The sequence below is a fragment of the Eriocheir sinensis genome, chromosome 43 (genome assembly GCF_024679095.1).
Source record: "Eriocheir sinensis breed Jianghai 21 chromosome 43, ASM2467909v1, whole genome shotgun sequence".
Taxonomy (NCBI): Eukaryota; Metazoa; Arthropoda; class Malacostraca; order Decapoda; family Varunidae; genus Eriocheir; species Eriocheir sinensis.
The window spans coordinates 2,986,509-3,005,844 of record NC_066551.1 but is presented as its reverse complement, the minus strand read 5'-3'; the positions used below and the strand labels follow the sequence as shown (position 1 = coordinate 3,005,844).

Below are 19,336 nucleotides of genomic sequence, written 5' to 3'. Positions count from 1 at the left end.
CCCAGAGCACACCACACACGACTCACCTCCAGAAGCTCATCGCCGCTGCAGAGACGACCGTTCTTGCCCACGGGTCCGTCGGGGAGGATGGAGCGGATGTAGTGGTGGGGGCGCACCTCACGGCCGCCCTCCACATCCACGGTCCCCTCCAGGCTGATCCCGAGGCCCCCGCCCTCCTCGAACTTGCTGAGTTGAGCAACCTGACGTGAGGAGCATTTTGTTAATCCACGACAGCCAGTAAATAAATATATAAATAAATACATAAAATTTCAAATGAACTGCTGAAATACATTGATAATTTCATCCACCTGTGAGCGCATCAACAGGTGTGCACAATGACTAACGAGGCTAATTCTTTATGTGTGTATTGCCCAGAATTCCAATTTCCCAAACAATCACATGGCCTCTGCATCATCATCATCATCATCATCATTTAACATCCATTTATTCCCTATGGTGGAGTTGGACAGGATATAAGCCTCCTCCACTGTTGTCGGTCCATAGCCATTTCTTCCGTGATGTTCAGCCTCCTCATATCTTCCTCCACCACCTTTCTCCACATCTTCCTTGGTCTTCCTGGTGGTCTTCTGCCCTCTACCTCAAAGTTCAGTGCACGTCTACACGGCCTCTGCATGTCACGAAACACACGAAAAATTTATCCAGACCCACAAAGGGAGGAACAAATGTAACTGGCGCTGGGGATCGAACCCATAACCAGGCGGATGGGAAGCCACTCCTCAAACCAGTCAGCCTACAGAGATACCTAACTTGAGTGGATTTTGGGGTCACTACACAGACCACCACCATTCCCAAATACAATAACCGCGTCACCTTGAGACATGCCAGTTAATTCTTTCAGCTCACTAACACAACATCAACGCTAAATAGTTTTAATGATATGTACGCCTGGCTTTTTTTTTCTTTTTTAACGTGAACACCTAAAGCGCTGGTAGGCTTTCTTGAGGGGCCTGGATGGTAGTCGGCCCCAGCCCGTAATGGCTCAGGCAGGTGTTTATAGTGGCGCCATCTTCTCTTAGCGATATTGGCGTGGTTATGATGGTTTTCAGTCAGCAGCGGATGAATGCAATATGCTGAGGATATGCTGATCAGTACAACACCTGTCATTTGCTCACTCTTTACTTTTCTCTCTTATAGGAACAGCAATTAGTGGGCTTTTTTATTCTGCACTTTCTTTTAGTTACCCTTGAGCTGCCTCCTTTACTGCAAAAAATAAAATAAAAAAACTCTGGCAATCCTGCAGACTACTGACTGAACAGCACAGTGAAATATCAGCCTCTCAATACATTAGCTTTTAGTGATTCAGTAAAACGCAAACTGATAATATAGAAGAAAGACAAGAAAACAATACTTCAAATGCGATACGTTGTTATGCCACAGTGTGCTTGGTGTGTTCAGTCAACCACAGGGTAATTAGTGCAGTTTGTCACGCTTTTGTTGCAGACACAATACTGGTGATGTTGTTTTTATCTCTGTTTGATGTCTAGCCCACTGGGTCTGAATCAGCGGGCAATTATCGGTCTTTGTCAAAATGTTATATCAGTTGATGAATGTGAAAATTATTGTGTTATTGATTTATTTGTTGAAGAATTGACTTTCAACCAGTGGATAATTGTTGGTCTTTGTTGACATGCTTTATCAGTTGACAAATATGATAATTATGGTGACTTTGGACCAGCGGATAATTATAGGTCTTCGTTAAAATGTTATATTAAGTTGACAAATATGATAATTATGGTGACTTTGGACCAGCAGATAATTATAGGTCTTCGTTAAAATGTTATATTAAGTTGACAAATATGATAATTATGGTGACTTTGGACCAGCGGATAATTATAGGTCTTCGTTAAAATGTTATATTAAGTTGACAAATGTGATGATTATGGAGTTATTGATTCATTTGTTAAAGAAGTGACTTTTAACCAGCAGATAATTATACGTCTGTTAAAATGTTATACAAGCTGACAGTTATGATAATTATGGTGTTATTGATTCATTTCTTATTGAAGTGACCTTAATATTTATGATCAGAACTGCCTATTGTGTTTTATGAGTACATATCGTAAAATGTAATAGCTAGTAGTATATAATTTTTAATAATGTGACTATTGTTGACACTAGATACAGCCCCCAGATAATATTCACGAGAGGGTAGCCTCCTCTGGTAAAGTTAATGCTTACAACATGGATTCTTTTTAAGTCCTTGAATGCAGTGCAGTAACAAGTGACTTCTGGAAAATAGAAAGGGGTCGAAGGGGGCGAAGTGAAACTCTTTCCGGATCAATTTCTCGTGTTTCATGACGCGCAGAGGTCATGTGAAGATATAGTGCAGTGGAATTTCTGGCGCTTCCTCACAGGCACCATATTGGATGCTTCACTTTGGTTTACTAATATTTTACAGTTTGGTGTCGGCTACAACATTTACTTTACAACCAGCGGCGAAATAACCACACCTTCATAATTATAGAACATCCAACTATTAAATAAAATCATACTATAAATACTGAGATTCTATGATTAACCCAACAGGAAAGACCTCGATGGCAGCCCCCCTACAGCCCTTCGCACCAAGATCAAAGTAGGCCTACAAACTCCATTACTCACCACGATATCAAACTCTGGGCCCACAATCCTTGACCACTTGCGTTCAATGGCACTCTCCACGGAGGGCCGCAGCTCCCCGGAGTAATTGGTGTCAATCATCAACTCAATGTCTTCAAGGCGAACATCAGAACTAATGCCGGAGGACAATGGAGGGACATCAGATGAAAGTTGAGGGATGGTGGATGATAGCTGAGGCACATTGGTGGTGGTCGCGTAGGAGGAAGCGATTCCAGCAGGCAGCCCGGCGGATTGCATGGGCTGGCTGGAGATGGAGGGGAAGGTAGGCACATCGGCAATGAGTGTTGATGAGGAGGTAGGTAGGGAGAGTGCTGGGTTGATGGCCTCCAGAACAGACTCCTCTTCGCCCCTCTCAAGGTCCCCAAGAGCTGAGCAGATCGCCTCGCTGCTGGGGAGGTCACCAAGCTGTAGGGGGTTAAAATGAAGATTAGTATGTCACCCCACATCTCCCGTTTTCTGTCTACATGAACTAATGAAGCACAATCCGAAGCAATGGAAATGAAGCAAAATACGCATGATACTTAATGGTTTGCTTCATACGTGCGCAGGGCTGTGTGTGGTGAACAGATATTTACCATTCCTCTCATTCTGGGTAAATACTCGGTGCACTTGTGGTACATAAATAAAACATGGTAATCATCTTATGGTGGATTAATGAAGCAAACAATGCGTGTCGTGATCATAAGTTCCATCATACGTGCGCGGGGTATAGTGTATATATAGTGAATAGGTACACAGATTTTCCAAGCCTCTCATTCTCAGGATAATCGGTGCATAGTTCTTTCACAAATCTGGCGGTGCGCGGACATATAATTGAGGGACCCGTTTCCTTGGGGCTCACAGGGAACGTGTAGCAGAGGGTGGAAGGGCAAGGCACAGACTCCATTCCACGAGCGTGAGAGACGGACACAGTGGCTCGCATCAACAGGGACAGGGGAAGAAGAGGGAGGTGGGGCTGTTGGATCCGATGCTGAGGACGGTTAAGAAGGTGCACCTCCACTCACACACACACACACACACACTGGTATACTCGGGTTGGTGGAGAGACGGACACAGTGGCTCGCATCAACAGGGACAGGGGAAGAAGAGGGAGGTGGGGCTGTTGGATCCGATGCTGAGGACGGTTAAGAAGGTGCACCTCCACTCACACCCACACACCCACACACACATTGGTATACTCGGGTTGATACGTGGTGGCATGTGTATAATATAGGTAAGGATACATGCATTCGTGCGTCGTGTCCTAAAGATACATGGAAATCATACACACACACACTCTCTCTCTCTCTCTCTCTCTCTCTCTCTCACACACGCACACAAAGGTGATGCAGACGGTAATTGCACGACGGAGGACAAACTAGACATATGGGTGATGACAAAAGCAGAACCATACGTTACATTGACAAACGGTTCCCCTTTACGGATGCATTCTTTTTCTCTTTGCGTAACATTGCAGTTCGCAGTTCCAAAGCTCCTTCCGCGTCCACCGTAAGCCCAGGGTGTTCACAGCGAGCCTCGGCCAAACAGCGAACTCGGGGACATGAGACGCGAGTGTTGAAAGAGGATTGTGGACTCCGACTGTGTTAGAATGGACTCAGTCGTGTAAGAATGGACGACCCGACAGTCAGAATGGACCTAACTGTGCCAGAATGGGCTTAAACTGTGCCTGCATTCACTTGACTGCCTCGGAATAGACTCAGATGTGCCGGAGTGGACTAAAAAAGAATGGGTGGATAGGTATGTGGTGGTATTGGCAAGAACACGCCGGACAAACAGGATAAGCAGGTTACGTCTCTCCTCGAGGCTGGACAAGAAAAACAACAACTTGGACAAACTTAAAAACAGGGAACGAAGAGAAACAAACTTCCGCCCAGCCACGCACGTTCACGAAAACATCCCCACGAGCGACAGACGAAGAGAAGAGCTCGCAAAAAAAGAAGAAGACGAGGAAGAGACGTGACAAGCACCCCAACGACGTCCCTTGCGCTGAACACTCCCGACAGCCTCCGTCATGAGAACCTCTGAAGCGGCCAGGCCAGAACTGTAGCGTCAAGTAAGTTAGAGGTGGCGTTGTCCAATCCCTCGTGCTTGTTATCGCCATTATCGCCAGCTGTGGAGGGAACGGCAGCCTGTGTTTGCGAGGCTGCCGTCCCCCGCTCAGGCCCGCTGGAGATGGTTATTGCTACGCACGGAGAGGTCGCGGTCCTTAGCATCTGGTACCCTGCACGTACTCACTGCTATCACTGTCCCTTCAACTGTACGTAAATAACCAACCTATAGCCTTTAACATCAAGACCACATCGTTTAAAGCACCGGACAGCTCAGAGGCCCCGTTTGCATCACCTTACGGGTACTACTGTCCATTCGAATGTACGTAAATAATCAACCTATAGCCTTTAACATCAAGACAACATCGTTTAAAGCACAGGACAGCTCAGAGGCCCCGTTTTCATCACCTTACGGCTACTACTGTCCATTCGAATGTACGTAAATAATCAACCTATAGCCTTTAACATTAAGACAACATCGTTTAAAGCACAGGACAGCTCAGAGTTCCCGTTTCTCATCTACTGGCTATTACTGTCCTTTCGATAAGACCAAAGTAAGCATCCAGGAACGGTGAACAGGACAGCACCATTTATTAAAGCATAAGACAGCTCAGGGTCCCGTATTCTAAAACGTGTTAAGGCTCACCCACCCACATTTGATAAGGCTTTCGTAGAGGTTATGTTAGTATTGCCATGGGTAGTTTTATGAGCCTTGTGATAGGTTAACAAGGCTTCTGCAATATGACCGTGATAAACACTCATGATAACCCGACTAATCTCCTCTGTGACCTTTGAAAATATTTGTTGTGAGAATTGAATGTGTCTGAAAAAACGGTCCCAGGGTTCCTCGTCTCTCTCATCTGGCGGTCTTCACACGCTAGACACAACCAAGCAATTACAGCATCTCCCATTACCTTTATTGGGGCATTTGGGAGCATACTTTTTACTGAGCTCTTTCCCGCCAGCCTCCTCTTGCCTAACGCGAGTACCGGGCCGTTAAAATAAAGCACAGGAGTTTCATGTGATTCAAGCCAGTTTAGGGGACCAGCATATAGTGGGATTCCCGTTCTTTATCACCTCTATATATCCTTTTATCTCCCTCGTCTATGCATATCCTGTTATCTGGCTCCTCCTCTCCCTATGAAAAATACCATTCGTCCCGGGCCGTTAAATAAAGCACGGAACTTTCATTTGATCGAGCCATTTAACTGCAAAAAGGAATAAAACTGAAATCGTTGTGGCATTGCTTTTGTTTTCCTTGTTGGTGCGTGCGACGGAAACTTGTGAGAAAACTACATTTGAGGAAAGTGAAGTCATTAGTGTTAGACGATCATATGGACCACGGAAGCCTTGTTATGTAGCCAGTTAACTAAAAAAAAATAATAGAACCAGAATCGTGATCTCACTTTTGTTTCCCTTGTTGTTGGTGCGTGTGACATCAACTAGCGAGAAAACTACATTTGAGGGAAGCGAAATCATTAGTCGATCATATGGACCACGGAAGCCTTGTTATGTAGCCAGTTAACTAAAAAAAACTAACAGAACCAGAATCGTGATCTCACTATTGTTTCCCTTGTTGTTGGTGCGTGTGACATCAACTAGCGAGAAAACTACATTTGAGGGAAGCGAAATCATTAGTCGATCATATGGACCACGGAAGCCTTGTTATGTGGCCAGTTAACTAAAAAAAACTAATAGAACCAGAATCGTGATCTCACTATTGTTTCCCTTGTTGTTGGTGCGTGTGACATCAACTAGCGAGAAAACTACATTTGAAGGAAGCGAAGTCATTAGTCGATCATATGGACCACGGAAGCCTTGTATTGTGAAGCCACTTAACTACAGAAACTAAATATATCCAGACTCCTATTGTTTTAACTTTTTGAATGTAATTAAAGTGAAAAACAGCGAAATCATTAGTAACAGACGATGAAATAGGCCACTGAAGCTCCATTTTACGAAGCTGGTTAACAAGAAAAAAAACTATAAAAAAAAAAAGAAGCCAGAATCGTGGTTTAACGTTTTTGTTTCCTTTGTTGAATTATGAACTTGTGAGAAAACTACATCAGAAGGGAAATCATTAGTGTTAGACGATGGAATGGACAGCGGAAGCCTCATTTTACTAAGCCAGTTAACTATAGAAAATAATAAAGCCAGAATCGTATCGTTTTCACCTTTGTTTCTTTTCTTGGTGCTTCAGAAACTTACGAGGACACTAAACTCGAGGAAAACAACGTCACCAACTACAAGAGCCTCTACGTATTTTACTGAGCCAGTAGACTACGAAGAGTAATGAAACCAGAGGCGTGTTTTTCTAATCTTTTCTTGTTGGTGCTTCAGAAATTTGCGAGGACACTAAAGTCGGGGAAAACAACGTCACCAATACACGATGAAACAAACTACAAGAGCCTCTACGTATTTTATTGAGCCAGTAGACTACGAAGAGTAATGAAACCAGAGGCGTGTTTTTCTAATCTTTTCTTGTTGGTGCTTCAGAAATTTGCGAGGACACTAAAGTCGGGGAAAACAACGTCACCAATATTCGATGAAATAGACTACAGGTACAAGGGACCCAAAACCAAAACTAATAAATCCAGAATCGCATCGTTATCTTTGTCTCCTTTGTTGGTACTTCATAAACTTGCGAGGACACTGAAGTCGAGGATAACAAGGTCGCTAATACTCGATGAAATAGACTACAGGTACAAGGGACTCTTTTTATTAAACCAGTTAACTACGAAAACTAATAAAACCAGACTCGTATTGTTTTTATTTTAGTTTTCCTCGCTGGTGCTCCACAAACTTACGAGACCACTAAATTTGAGGAACTGGTATTAGAGGATAACATATAAAATCAGACCCTCTTCTAAGCGAGCCAGCTGTCTACGAAAACTAATAAAACCAGACTCGTATTGTTTTTATTTTAGTTTTCCTCGCTGGTGCTACACAAACTTACGAGAACAATCAATTTGGAGAAGAAAAATCATCGGTATTAGAAGGTTACATAGAGAATCAGACCCTCTTATAGGCAAGCCAGTTAAGTACGAAAACGAATTAAACCAGACTAGTATTGTTTTCATTTTAGTTTTCCTTGCCGGTGCTTCACACAAACTTACGAGAACAATCAATTTGGAGAAGAAAAATCATCGGTATTAGAAGATTACATAGAGAATCAGACCCTCTTATAGGCAAGCCAGTTAAGTACGAAAACGAATAAAATCAGACTCGTATTGTTTTTTATTTTTGTGTTCCTTGCTGGTGCTACACAAACTTATGAGAAGAGTCAATTTGAGGAAGACAAAATCATCGGTATTAGAAGATTTGTATATGGGGAAGTAGACCTCTATCATATCAAGCCTTTAAACTGTAAACAAAATAATAAAAGATGCTAGAATCGTGGTTTTAGGCTTCGTGTCTTTGCTGGTGCTTCACAAACTTACGAGAAAAAAAGAACAAATAAGAATAAAAATAAAATAAAGAAGGAATAAAAGAAAGGAGAATCAAGCACACCAAACGATTTTAAGTAAAGTATTGACAAAGCTAACAAGAAAAAAATAATAATAAAACCCAGAATTGCTCTATTTTATTTAACTTCCTTCACTACTCGAACACTAAAATTAAGGAATATATATAAAAAAAATAGTAATAACACTGATTGGACGATTGATAAAGAAAAAAGTATCAACAAATCTACCCTAAAATTAAGAAAATGACTTAGAAAACGCAAAGTGCATATCATCTTTTTAGCTTTTACCTTTCTCTTTCTCATGTCCTTCACCTCAGCTTCTAAATATGAATGACTTGGAAAACGGCACGTGAAATCATCTTTTTAGTTTTTACCTCCTCCTCCTCGTATCCGTTACCTAAGTCTCTCCTCGATATGAACAACTGAAAGAAAACGGAACACAGACTAAAAGGCAATGCAATACGACGCAGAGGCAGAGGCAGGCAGGCAGTCGTGAAGGCAACCAACCCACTCGAGATGAAACATTGAAGGGAAGGAGGGAGAGGAAGGAGGGAGAGCGCACGGGGCCACTTGACAACCCGACTATCAAGCGAGCGGAACAATAGCTTCTAATGTTTCCTGAAGCCACCTGAGACGGTCCCGACGATGCTTCCACTAATGACCGCAAACCTCAAGAGCTTCCCTCTCCTCCATGTCCCCCAATTAATGCAGTGGAGAAGTGGGGAGGATGGAGACGCGGTGAAGGGGTGGATCATGGAAGCTAAAGGGGATGAGGAAGGGAGAGAAAGGTTCTGAGCCTATGAAAGTGGTTGAAATGCGACAGAAAATGTGGAGAAGGCGATGAAGGGAGGAAACGGTTATGTGGAAGGGGTAGAAAGAGTGTGAGCCTATAGAAATGGGTGAAATGGAGAGTATAGACGTGGATACCAAATAATGTGGAGGAAGAAGGATGTGAAGGATGAAAAAGAGGATAAAAATGGATAATCACAATGCTATGGATGTATATGAAAATGGAAGGGATAGGCACGAAGACCAGATGACTAGATGGAGACGAATAAGGAGGATGAAGAAGGTGATGAAGAGGGTATAGGAGTAGATATTATGAGTCACATCGCTATTGAAGTAGATGAAATGGAACAGGATAGATGTGGAGAGGAAATGGGTGGATATAGGTAGTTGAAGGTGATGGAGCGAGAGGACTGAGAGAGAATCGAAGGTACATAAGCGGGTTTAAGAAGTCGTGGAAGGGTTTTGATGCTACTGAGGTGGATAGAAAGAGTATTAACGACAAATAAGAGGATTGGAAGAAACAGGAGGAATGTGGGAGATAGGAAAGAACTTGGAAATTGCAAAAGAGGCGAAGAGACGATATTGAGAGATAAATAGAAGGATGAAAAAGTATGATATAATGTTTAGTTTGACGGTAGCATTGCGAAACGATAAGAACGATAACACACACACACACACACACACACACACACACACACACACACACACACAGATTTCCTCCCCTGATCAATACATTATGCATCAGCCTATGTGTGTGTGTGTGTGTGTGTGTGTGTGAGAGAGAGAGAGAGAGAGAGAGAGATGGGGGTGGGGGTCGAACAGTTTTCTGGCAGTTTCAAAAGCTTTCGTTCAGAGATTATCTGAGTATCGATATTCAGTCTGTAATCTTGCCCTAAAAGTTTTAATACCTCTCTCTCTCTCTCTCTCTCTCTCTCTCTCTCTTCGTATCGACACTCCTAACGGCAATAAAAAATGTATTATGACAAAGAAGAAGAAAAAAATATTATAACATCACCACCATCTCTCTGCCTCACCTGACCTCGCTTGACCCCACTTGACCTTTGACCTGAGCCGCGCGTCACCTGTCGGATGTGTGTTTCCCTGCCTCGACGTTTTATTAATTTCCCTCGACCGATTATTGTTATTTTTTTGTTTGTTTTGTTTAATTTCAGTTGTTTGCTCTCTCTCTCTCTCTCTCTCTCTCTCTCTCTCTCTCTCTCTTTCCACCTGTCTGCATGGTCACCCTTCTTCGACAGTATATTTTTCTTTTTTTCTTCTTTCTTTTTTCTTTCTTTCCCTCTATCTTTTTTTTTCTTTCTTCCTTTCCTTTTTCTTTTTTCTTTTCTTTGTTTCTCTCGTTTCTTTATCAATTGCTTATCCACCTCCTCCTTTATCTGCTTCCCTTCTCTTCCTCCTTTCATTAATTTCCTTCTTCCTCCTCCTCCTTCCGTTCTTCTTACCTATCCCCTTCCTTTCCTTCACTTCTTTACTTCTGCCTCTCCTTCTTTCCTCCCTATATTTTCTTCCCTTCCTCCGTTTCCTTTCATTTCCATTTGTTCCATTCCTCCTTCTAATCCTTTCCACCATCCTTCCTTTATCCCCTTCTCTTCCTTTCCTCCTTCCGCTTCTTCCCGACCTCCTATCTTTCTCTCCCTCACTTCTTCAATAACTTCAATAAACTGTCCAAGCGAAAGAGATCGAATCCAATGGCCTGTGAAATACAATGCTTAAAAGGTTTCGATGCTATACAAGAGTGACTGGATCGTGGTGGTGTTGGTGAGGGAACATAAGAAGATTAGTATAAAAGGAGTCTGCAAGAGGTCGGTGGGTCTATACAAAGCAGCTCCTGTGAACCTAACCACACCTCCTTGATATAAGATTACAAACAAAATATTACGAACTGAAAACACCGAGTAAAGTGAATTCGCGTAATCTAAACAGCCTTTTTTTATTATATGTATGTTTATGTATGCATGTATGGTATGTAAAGGGGCCTGGATCGTGTTACTGTAAAAAAAATAAGCTTGAAACGTGTGAAGCTTAATAGATCTTTGTTTTTCATCTCCTACTACAAACAAAATATTGCTAAAGAAACCGCGTAATGTAAATTCGCGTAATCTAAACCTATTTCTTGTAACTATATGTATGCATGTAAGTACTTAAGGAGGCCTGAATCGGGTTAAAGTAAAAGTATAAGGACTTGAAACGTAGGAAGCTTAATAGATCTTTGTTTTTCATTTCCTACTACAAACAAAATATTGCTAAAGAAACCGCGTAATGTAAATTCGCGTAATCTAAACCTATTTCTTGTAACTATATGTATGCATGTAAGTACTTAAGGAGGCCTGAATCGGGTTAAAGTAAAAGTATAAGGACTTGAAACGTAGGAAACTTAATAGATCTTTGTTTATTTTTTTATCTCGTTCTTCAAAACAAAATATAAATAGAGAAACCGTTTCAAGTGAATTCGCATAACCTAAACGCCTTTCAGTTAACAATATGTAGGGTTATAAGGTACGTAAAGAGGCCTGGATCGCATTCAAGTAAAAAACAAAGACTAGAAACGTTTGAAACTTAATAGGCCTTTGTTTGTTTGTTTGTTTATCTCGCTCTTCCCCGGATAGCGCGTAACTCGAAACTTGCGTGGCAGGAGATGAGGCGGAGGCGAAGAGCGGACGAGACGAGGCTACAAAAATATTATGACACGAATGCTGTTTGTTATTTTACGTACCTGGGGCGAAAGCGAGCGAGAGAGAGAGAGAGAGAGAGAGAGAGAGAGAGAGAGAGAGAGAGAGAGAGAGAGAATGATAGGAGTAAGAGAAAGCGAATAACTGTATGAATAAAAGAAAGTAAAAGAAAGGAGAAAATATATGAAAACAATGGAGGAAGAGCGAGAGAGAGAGAGAGAGAGAGAGAGAGAGAGAGAGAGAGAGAGAGAGAGAGAGAGAGAGAGAGAGAGAGAGAGAGAGAGAGAGAGCGCCAAGCCGTTTTTGTTCTCGTCTGTGATAATGAGTAATCCAATTCTGATATGTTATTAATTAGCTGCTGGCGATGATGAGCTCTATTTTTCGACGTTTGTGTGCAGGTGAATGTGATTATAATATTGGAAATGCTGCCACGGGGATTGCCATCATTATTATTATTATTATTATTATTATTATTATTATTATTATTATCAGCAGAATCCCTTTGAGAAGCATTATAAACACCTGCATAATCCGTCTACATTGTGATTCACCTTTGTAGTAAATATCATCACCACCACCACCACCATCACCAACAACAATAACAATAACAGCAATATCATCACCACCACCACTACCACTATCACCACCATCAACAACAATAACAGCAATTCTATCACCATCCTCACCACCACCACCACTATCACCACCATCAACAACAATAACAGCAATTCTATCACCATCCTCACCACCACCACCACTATCACCACCATCAACAACTATAACAGCAATTCTATCACCATCCTCACCACCACCACCACTATCACCACCATCAACAACTATAACAGCAATTCTATCACCATCCTCACCACCACCGCTCCTACCAACTAACACCTGTGCATCTACTATCAACTATCATCATCACCATTATCACCATCGCGCTTATCACCAGCATTATCTCCATTACATTACCGTTCACACCCAAACACAGCCGCCCAGCCACAGCACGCGTTCGGTTCCTTTAATTGGCAGCTGTGTTATTAAGCGTTTAGGTAGTTCAGAAGGCGTACCATTATAACCTGAAGGAGGCGACGACGAAGGAGGAGGAGGAGGAAGAAAAGGAAGAAGAGGAGGCGGCAGCAACGACGGCGAACACACGAGACCAAAACAAAAACAATAAAAAACAAAACAAAAACGGGACAAACATGCGACCTCGAGGACGTGTGTGGATATAAAACAGTGCATAGGCTTATACGAACGATACACACACACACACACACACACACACACACACACACACACACACACACACACACACACACACACACACACACACATACACACACACAGACACAGGTGGAGGTGCAAGTTAAGGTTCTCGGGGCACAGAGAGCAGTCATTGGCCGCTGCGGGTGTCTGGACGAGTGGAGGCATCCGTGTGGGTGAGGTACGAGTCATACGAGGCGGTGCTGGGTGCTGGGGGAACGGGGGAACGGGGGAGGAGGAGGAGGTGAGGACAGGAGGTAGGGGAGTGGACGGGAGAGGTGTCAGGTGGGGAGGAAGGATGCTGGGAATGGAGGAGAAGGAGGGAGAGGTGTCAGGTAGAATGGCAAGAGGTGAGGAGGATGAGAGGATGGAATATGAGAGGTTTCAGAGAGGAGAGTGAGGCAGGGAGGTTGTGGCAGAGGGGTGGAAGGGTATGGAGCAGGGAGAGGAGTGGGGATGAGTTGGGGAGGCGGGGAGAGGGAAAGGAGGGTGACAGCCGGGTTAGAACAGTGGGAGGGGATGTAGGGAGCAAGGGGCGGGTTGAGAAAGGGTGGCGCGGGGCGGGGAAGTTAGAAGGGAGGATAAAAGGATGATATAAGAGAGGTGTCAGATGAGGAGGTACAGAGGGCAGGGAGGTTACAAACGGATGAGAACATGGGGAAGAGGAGGGAGGGGCGTGGGGAGGGGCGTGGGGAGGAAGAGCAGGTCAGGATACACACACGAGAGGGGCGCTGCGGGCGGGGGCGACGAGGGTCAAGTTGCAGGATTGAAGACAACTCGCTCCTGCTCACTTGGTTGGACCTGGGCTGCGGCAGGGCTCCACCACCGCCACCATCGCTCAGACTACCGCCCCCGCCGCACCCACATCCTGCAGGAGGCAGCAGCGGGGCGGTGATGAGGCTGGTGGGGCGCTGCGGGAGGCTCGTCCGCCGGGGAGCACCTGCCCGTAATGAGCCCCGCGACCTGTACTTAAGGCTGCTTCTTGTCACCTGTCGTGCGTGAGTCAGGGGTGGATGGTTACTCACGGGATGAACACCTGGTGAGTGACCCGCCGTACACGCACACACATACGCACACGCACACACACACACATCGAGTAAAATCATGTGCGGTGTGAAAAAGGTATACATAGGAAATAATGGGATGAAATAAACGCTTAAATTAGACCTGTAAAAGTAGAGTATATTGAGGTAAACACACACACACACACACACACACACACAATAACACTCACCCGCGACAGTGTACACATGAGGACAGCAACGCACACACACATACACACACGCACACACACACCACCACCACTACCACCTGCAACACCAACACACACGCACGCACGCACACACACACACGTCCCATCACCCTTTGCAACAACACTCAACGAGAAACAAAGATAAATATGAAAAGAACCTGGAACTGCAGATTAATTCGAGAGTTTACACAGAACACGATGTACAATGGAGACAACTTTAGATTTATTATTACCATTATTACGTAGAGTGAAGGGGAACGGTTAACATAGAGAGGAGTGGACGAAGAAATAACGGATAGAATGTAACGAAATAATATGAAGAGTTAGTAGTACCAGAAGCAATATTAGTCTATTATGGCAACGCTCTCTACCCCTGTCCCTCTCCCTCTCTCTCTCTCTCTCTCTTCCTCTCCTTCCCTTCCTTCACTCCCTCATCTCGTCTCGTCTAGTCTAGTGTCCTGTCTCCCTCTCTTTCTCTTCTCTCCTTCTTCTCTTCTCTTTTCATTTTTACTTTTTTCCTACTTTCCTTTCCTCCTCTTTTTCCTTCTCTCTTCTAACCCTTTTTCAATCCTTCTTTTCTGTTCCCTTTCCCCTTCTATAGACATCGTTATCGTTAGTCCACAAGAGTACAGCAATCCTTCTCCTTCCCTTCTCTTCTCATTTAAACTCTTTTTTCCTACTTTCCTTTCCTTCATTCCCCTTTTCCTTTCCTCCTCTCTCTCCCCTTTTTTCTCTTCTCTTTCTCTCTATCAATCGCTTTTTTTCTTCTTTTTCTTTACTTCCTTTCATTCTTCGTTTTCTCTTCCTTCCCTTTTCTTTCTTCCCTCTTTCGCTCCAACATTTATTCCTTCCGACCTTCCTTTCTTCCTTTCCTTTTTTTCTTTCTTTCTTCCTTCTCTTTCTACTTTTAAACTCTGTCTCTTCACTCCCACGCCTCTCTCTCTCTCTCTCTCTCTCTCTCTCTCTCTCTCTCTCTCTCTCTCTCTCATCTCTCTCATCTCTTTCCCTCTCTCTCTCTCATCTCTTAACCTCTCTCTCCCTCATCTCTTAACCTCTCTCTCCCTCATCTCTTAACCTCTCTCTCCCTCATCTCTTAACCTCTCTCCCTCATCTCTTAACCTCTCTCTCCCTCATCTCTTAACCTCTCTCCCTCATCTCTTAACCTCTCTCTCCCTCATTTCTTTCCCTCTCTCTCTCTCTCATCTCTTTCCCTTTCTCTCCCTCATTTCTTTCCCTCTCTCTCCCTCATCTCTTAACCTCTCTCCCTCATCTCTTAACCTCTCTCCCTCATCTCTTAACCTCACTCCCTCATCTCTTAACCTCTCTCCCTCATCTCTTAACCTCTCTCCCTCATCTCTTAACCTCTCTCCCTCATCTCTTAACCTCTCTCTCTCTCATCTCTTTCCCTCTCTCTCCCTCATCTCTCTCCCTCTCTCTCCCTCATCTCTTAACCTCTCTCTCCCTCATCTCTTTCCCTCTACTCACCCTCTCAATCACCTCCTCCTTTCCAGCAACACACAGTAAAGGTGTCCCGCGCGGCGCAACACACTTTCACCAGCTCCATTATTTTTCAACACCTCCCGTCCAAACATCGATACATCAAAGACTAACACCTGGAACCTCCCTCAACACCACCACCACCACCACCACCACATCACCACAAACACACCTTTCCCACGGTACAAAAAAAAAAATATATACACCACCACAGCCTCCGGTCACCTCCATTTTCATCCCCATTTTCACCTCCATCGCCCCTGTGGACTCCGGATAATCGCTGGAAATCACTTTTATGTTCGCACTCGATTATCCGGACTCACTCTCACCCTCCTGTGGATTCCGGATAAACGGTTTCCTCTTACTTTTCATATCTGTTTTTCCTTCGCTTTTTATCCGGATTGTTGCACTCTCTTGTGGACTTCGGATAACGGTGTCTAACTTGTAGTACGAATAATTGAGTGTCGGTCGGTCGGTCGGTCGGTCTCTCTCTCTCTCTCTCTCTCTCTCTCTCTCTCTCTCTCTCTCTCTCTCTCTCTCTCTCTCTCTCTCTCTCTCTCTGCCGTGTCTCTGTCCCTAATGCTCTGATTCTTTTCTTTCTCTTCTTTCTTTCTCTCCTCCTCCTCCTCCTCCTCCTCCTCCTGTGACCCTTTATAGAGGTGCAAAAAATGTCCCTTCCCTTTTACCACACAGTTTCGACGCGAGTTATTTTTCGGCACTTTTTTCCTCCCTTCCCGATCGGTCATTTTCGGCGCCGAGGTAACGAGAATAGCAGCGTCGTAATAGTGGAGTTTGCCCTTAAAGCGAGAAAACGACCTCTTCCAATGGCCCTTCTCTCTCCTCTCTCTCCTTTCTCTTCTCTTCTTTTTCTCTCTCATTCACTTTTTTTCTTCTTTCCTTTTTTTATCTTTATTATTTTCTTTCATTCTTCGTTTTCTCTTCCTTCCCTTTTCTTTCTTTCCTCTTTCACTCCATAATTGATTCCTTCCGACCTTCCTTTCTTCCTTTCTTTCCTCCTTTTTTCTTTCTTTCTACTTATAAATTCTCTCTCCTCTCCTCTCCTCTCCTCTCCTCTCTCTCTCTCTCAATGCGGTATGATTTCCCAAGTGATCCTTTTCCTCTCTCTATTGACCTCTTCTTCCTTCACCTCCTTCCCTTCCTCTGGTCACTCTCCTTCCTTCTCTCTCCTTCCTTCCTTTGGGTCTAAGTTGATCCAGCCCACGTTAACTCTCTAAGTCATTCCTCTCCTTTATAATTTCTTGTATTTCCTTTTTAAATTCGATTTTTCCTTCCGTTCAATCTTCTCTCCTTTCCCTTCCTATCTATTCCTTTCTTCTCTTCCTTCGCCAATTCAGTCCATTATAGAGTTTCCATTCTCATTCTCTTCATCCTACATTTTTGCTTTCTCTCTCCGTTCTTTCCTTTTTTCCTCGTGTCCCATCCCTTCTCCTTTCCTCCTCTTCCTCCTCCTTTTCTTTTAATTTCTTTTCCTTTCCCTTCTAATAAAATATCCACTTCTCTTCTCCTGTCTTTCACCTCTTCCTTCTCTCTTCCTTTCCATTCCCTTTCCCTTCCAATTGAGTATCCACTTCTCTCCCTTCCCTCATGAGACCACTCCTCTCCTCTTGCTGGCCTTTCCTCTTCCTTTGGGGGTAGAGATGACTGCCTCTCTCTCTCTCTCTCTCTCTCTCTCTCTCTCTCTCTCTCTCTCTCTCTCTCTCATTCGGTTTTTCTATTCTTTATTCTTGTCTATCTTTTTGTTACTTTTGTTCTCCTACTTACTCTTGTTACTTTTCTCCTCCATTCATTTCCTTATTTCCTCCCCTTCCCTTATTTCTCTCTTCTTCAGTTATTCATTCCTTGCTATCTTCCTCATTCCTCTCTTCCTTTCTATTATCCTTTTCTGCCTTCCATATCGGTTCTAATTTTAAGCTCTGTCTGTTAATTCGTTCTTTTGTCTCCGTTTATTTCCTCTTCTTTTAGTTTTTCAAGAGTTCGTCCATGATGTGACCAGTGGGATTGCTTTCTTTCACTTTCTCTATCTCTTTTCATGCATGTTTTAAATTTAAGAGTTGCTGTAATCACCTTTTCTATATTTCACTACAATTTGTGTTTCTCTCTCTCTCTCTCTCTCTCTCTCTCTCTCTCTCTCTCTCTCTCTCTCTCTCTCTCGTCACATTTCTCCCATCGGTAAATCGTTCCCTGGTTGGCTGGCAGTAACTGTGTCCACAAAAGAGGGTGCCGGGACCTCATATCGGCGGGAGAGAAGTTTGTTTGCGTTTCCCTTCTAAAAGTTAAGATTGGCGGGCGCGCGGGCTCGTTCTCCCTCCCTCGGCGCCGCTGGGATGCAAAATGAATATAGAAAATGGGAATAAATTGCTGTGCGCGGAGTTTCCTTGAGTGTGATAGATAGATAGATAGATAGATAGATAGATAGATAGATAGATAGATAGATAGACAGAGAGAGAGAGAGAGAGAATAGAGAGAGAGAGTAAAACTGTTGAACCCTATCTCTCTCTCTCTCTCTCTCTCTCTCTCTCTCTCTCTCTCTCTCTCTCTCTCTAAGGTAAAAGACACTCGCCTACTAATTAATCGAGACCCAAACTTTCCATCGGCCTTTAAGAGGTTGGCTCAAAAACGGGAGATAGGCAATCGAGAGGCCGGGAGACACGCCATTCGTCACCGTGTGTGTGTGTGTGTGTGTGTGTGTGTGTGTGTGTGTGTTCTTTGATTGTCCTCTGCCATGCTAACGAACCAACATCCTTTCACGCGGCGTTCTCTAGTCAGTTAGTTAGTCAGTCATTTATCCAACCCGAGTCAGTCAGTCAGTACATCAGTCAGTCAGTCAGGCAAGCAATCATTTATCCAGTTAGTCAGTTCGTCAGTCAGTCAATCAGTCATGTAATCAATCATTAATCTAGTCAGTGAGTAAGTCTAACAGTCAGTCAGTCAGCCAGTTACTCAGTCATATAGCGAACCAGTCAGTCAGTCAGTTAGTCAATCCGTTATCCAGAGATTCAGTCAGTTAGCCACTCAAACATTCATCAAGGCAGTCAGTTAGTCAGTTAACCATCCAGTCAATTAATCAGTCAGTCAGTCAGTCAGTCAATCAGTCCAATACACAACACACATCGTCCCCCTTTACCCCACTCAGCCTCAGTCAGTTAGTCAGTTACTCATCCAGTCACTTTGTCAGTCAGTCATTCAATCAGTCTTATTATACACAACACACCTTCCCTAAACCCCTAATAATTCAGTCAGTCAGTCAGTTACTCAGTCATCCACTTAGACAGTCACCCAGCCATCCAGTCGAACAGTCAAGTCACCCAGCCACCCAATAACACCCCCACCTCTTCCCCCTTCGCCCCAGTCATCCTCAGTAACCCAGCCTGACGGGACACACGAGGGATGATCCAGTTATCTTGGGCCGTCACCTCGCCTCGCCGGGACACAACAGCATACCCAACGAGGAGGCGCGGCGCTCAATACCTCCGGACAAATCACTCGGCCAGGCACATTCGCGGAGTAGCAGCGTTAGCAACATTGGATCGCTCACTCGGACACACTCTAGAAGCAGTTAACATTGGATTCGCGCGTTTGAACAGTGTCAGGACGAGGAGATGGACGAGGAGGAGGAGGAAGAGGAGGAGGAGAACGAATGAAGCAGATGGAGAAGGGAAATTAATGGTAGTAG

General features: G+C 44.0%; 1 protein-coding gene across 1 annotated transcript in view; it reads right to left on the bottom strand.

Annotated features, from left to right (window-relative positions):
* Positions 1 to 19,336, bottom strand: part of LOC126980201 (multiple PDZ domain protein-like) — a 356,183-nt gene that overhangs the window by 190,321 nt on the left and 146,526 nt on the right. Inside the window, exons 9-11 of the mRNA XM_050829835.1 lie at positions 13,613 to 13,882; positions 2,623 to 3,045; positions 27 to 200 (exon numbers count right to left, since the gene is read on the bottom strand). Coding sequence (XP_050685792.1) covers positions 27 to 200; positions 2,623 to 3,045; positions 13,613 to 13,882 — 867 coding nt within the window. The remainder of the gene's footprint in view (positions 1 to 26; positions 201 to 2,622; positions 3,046 to 13,612; positions 13,883 to 19,336) is intronic.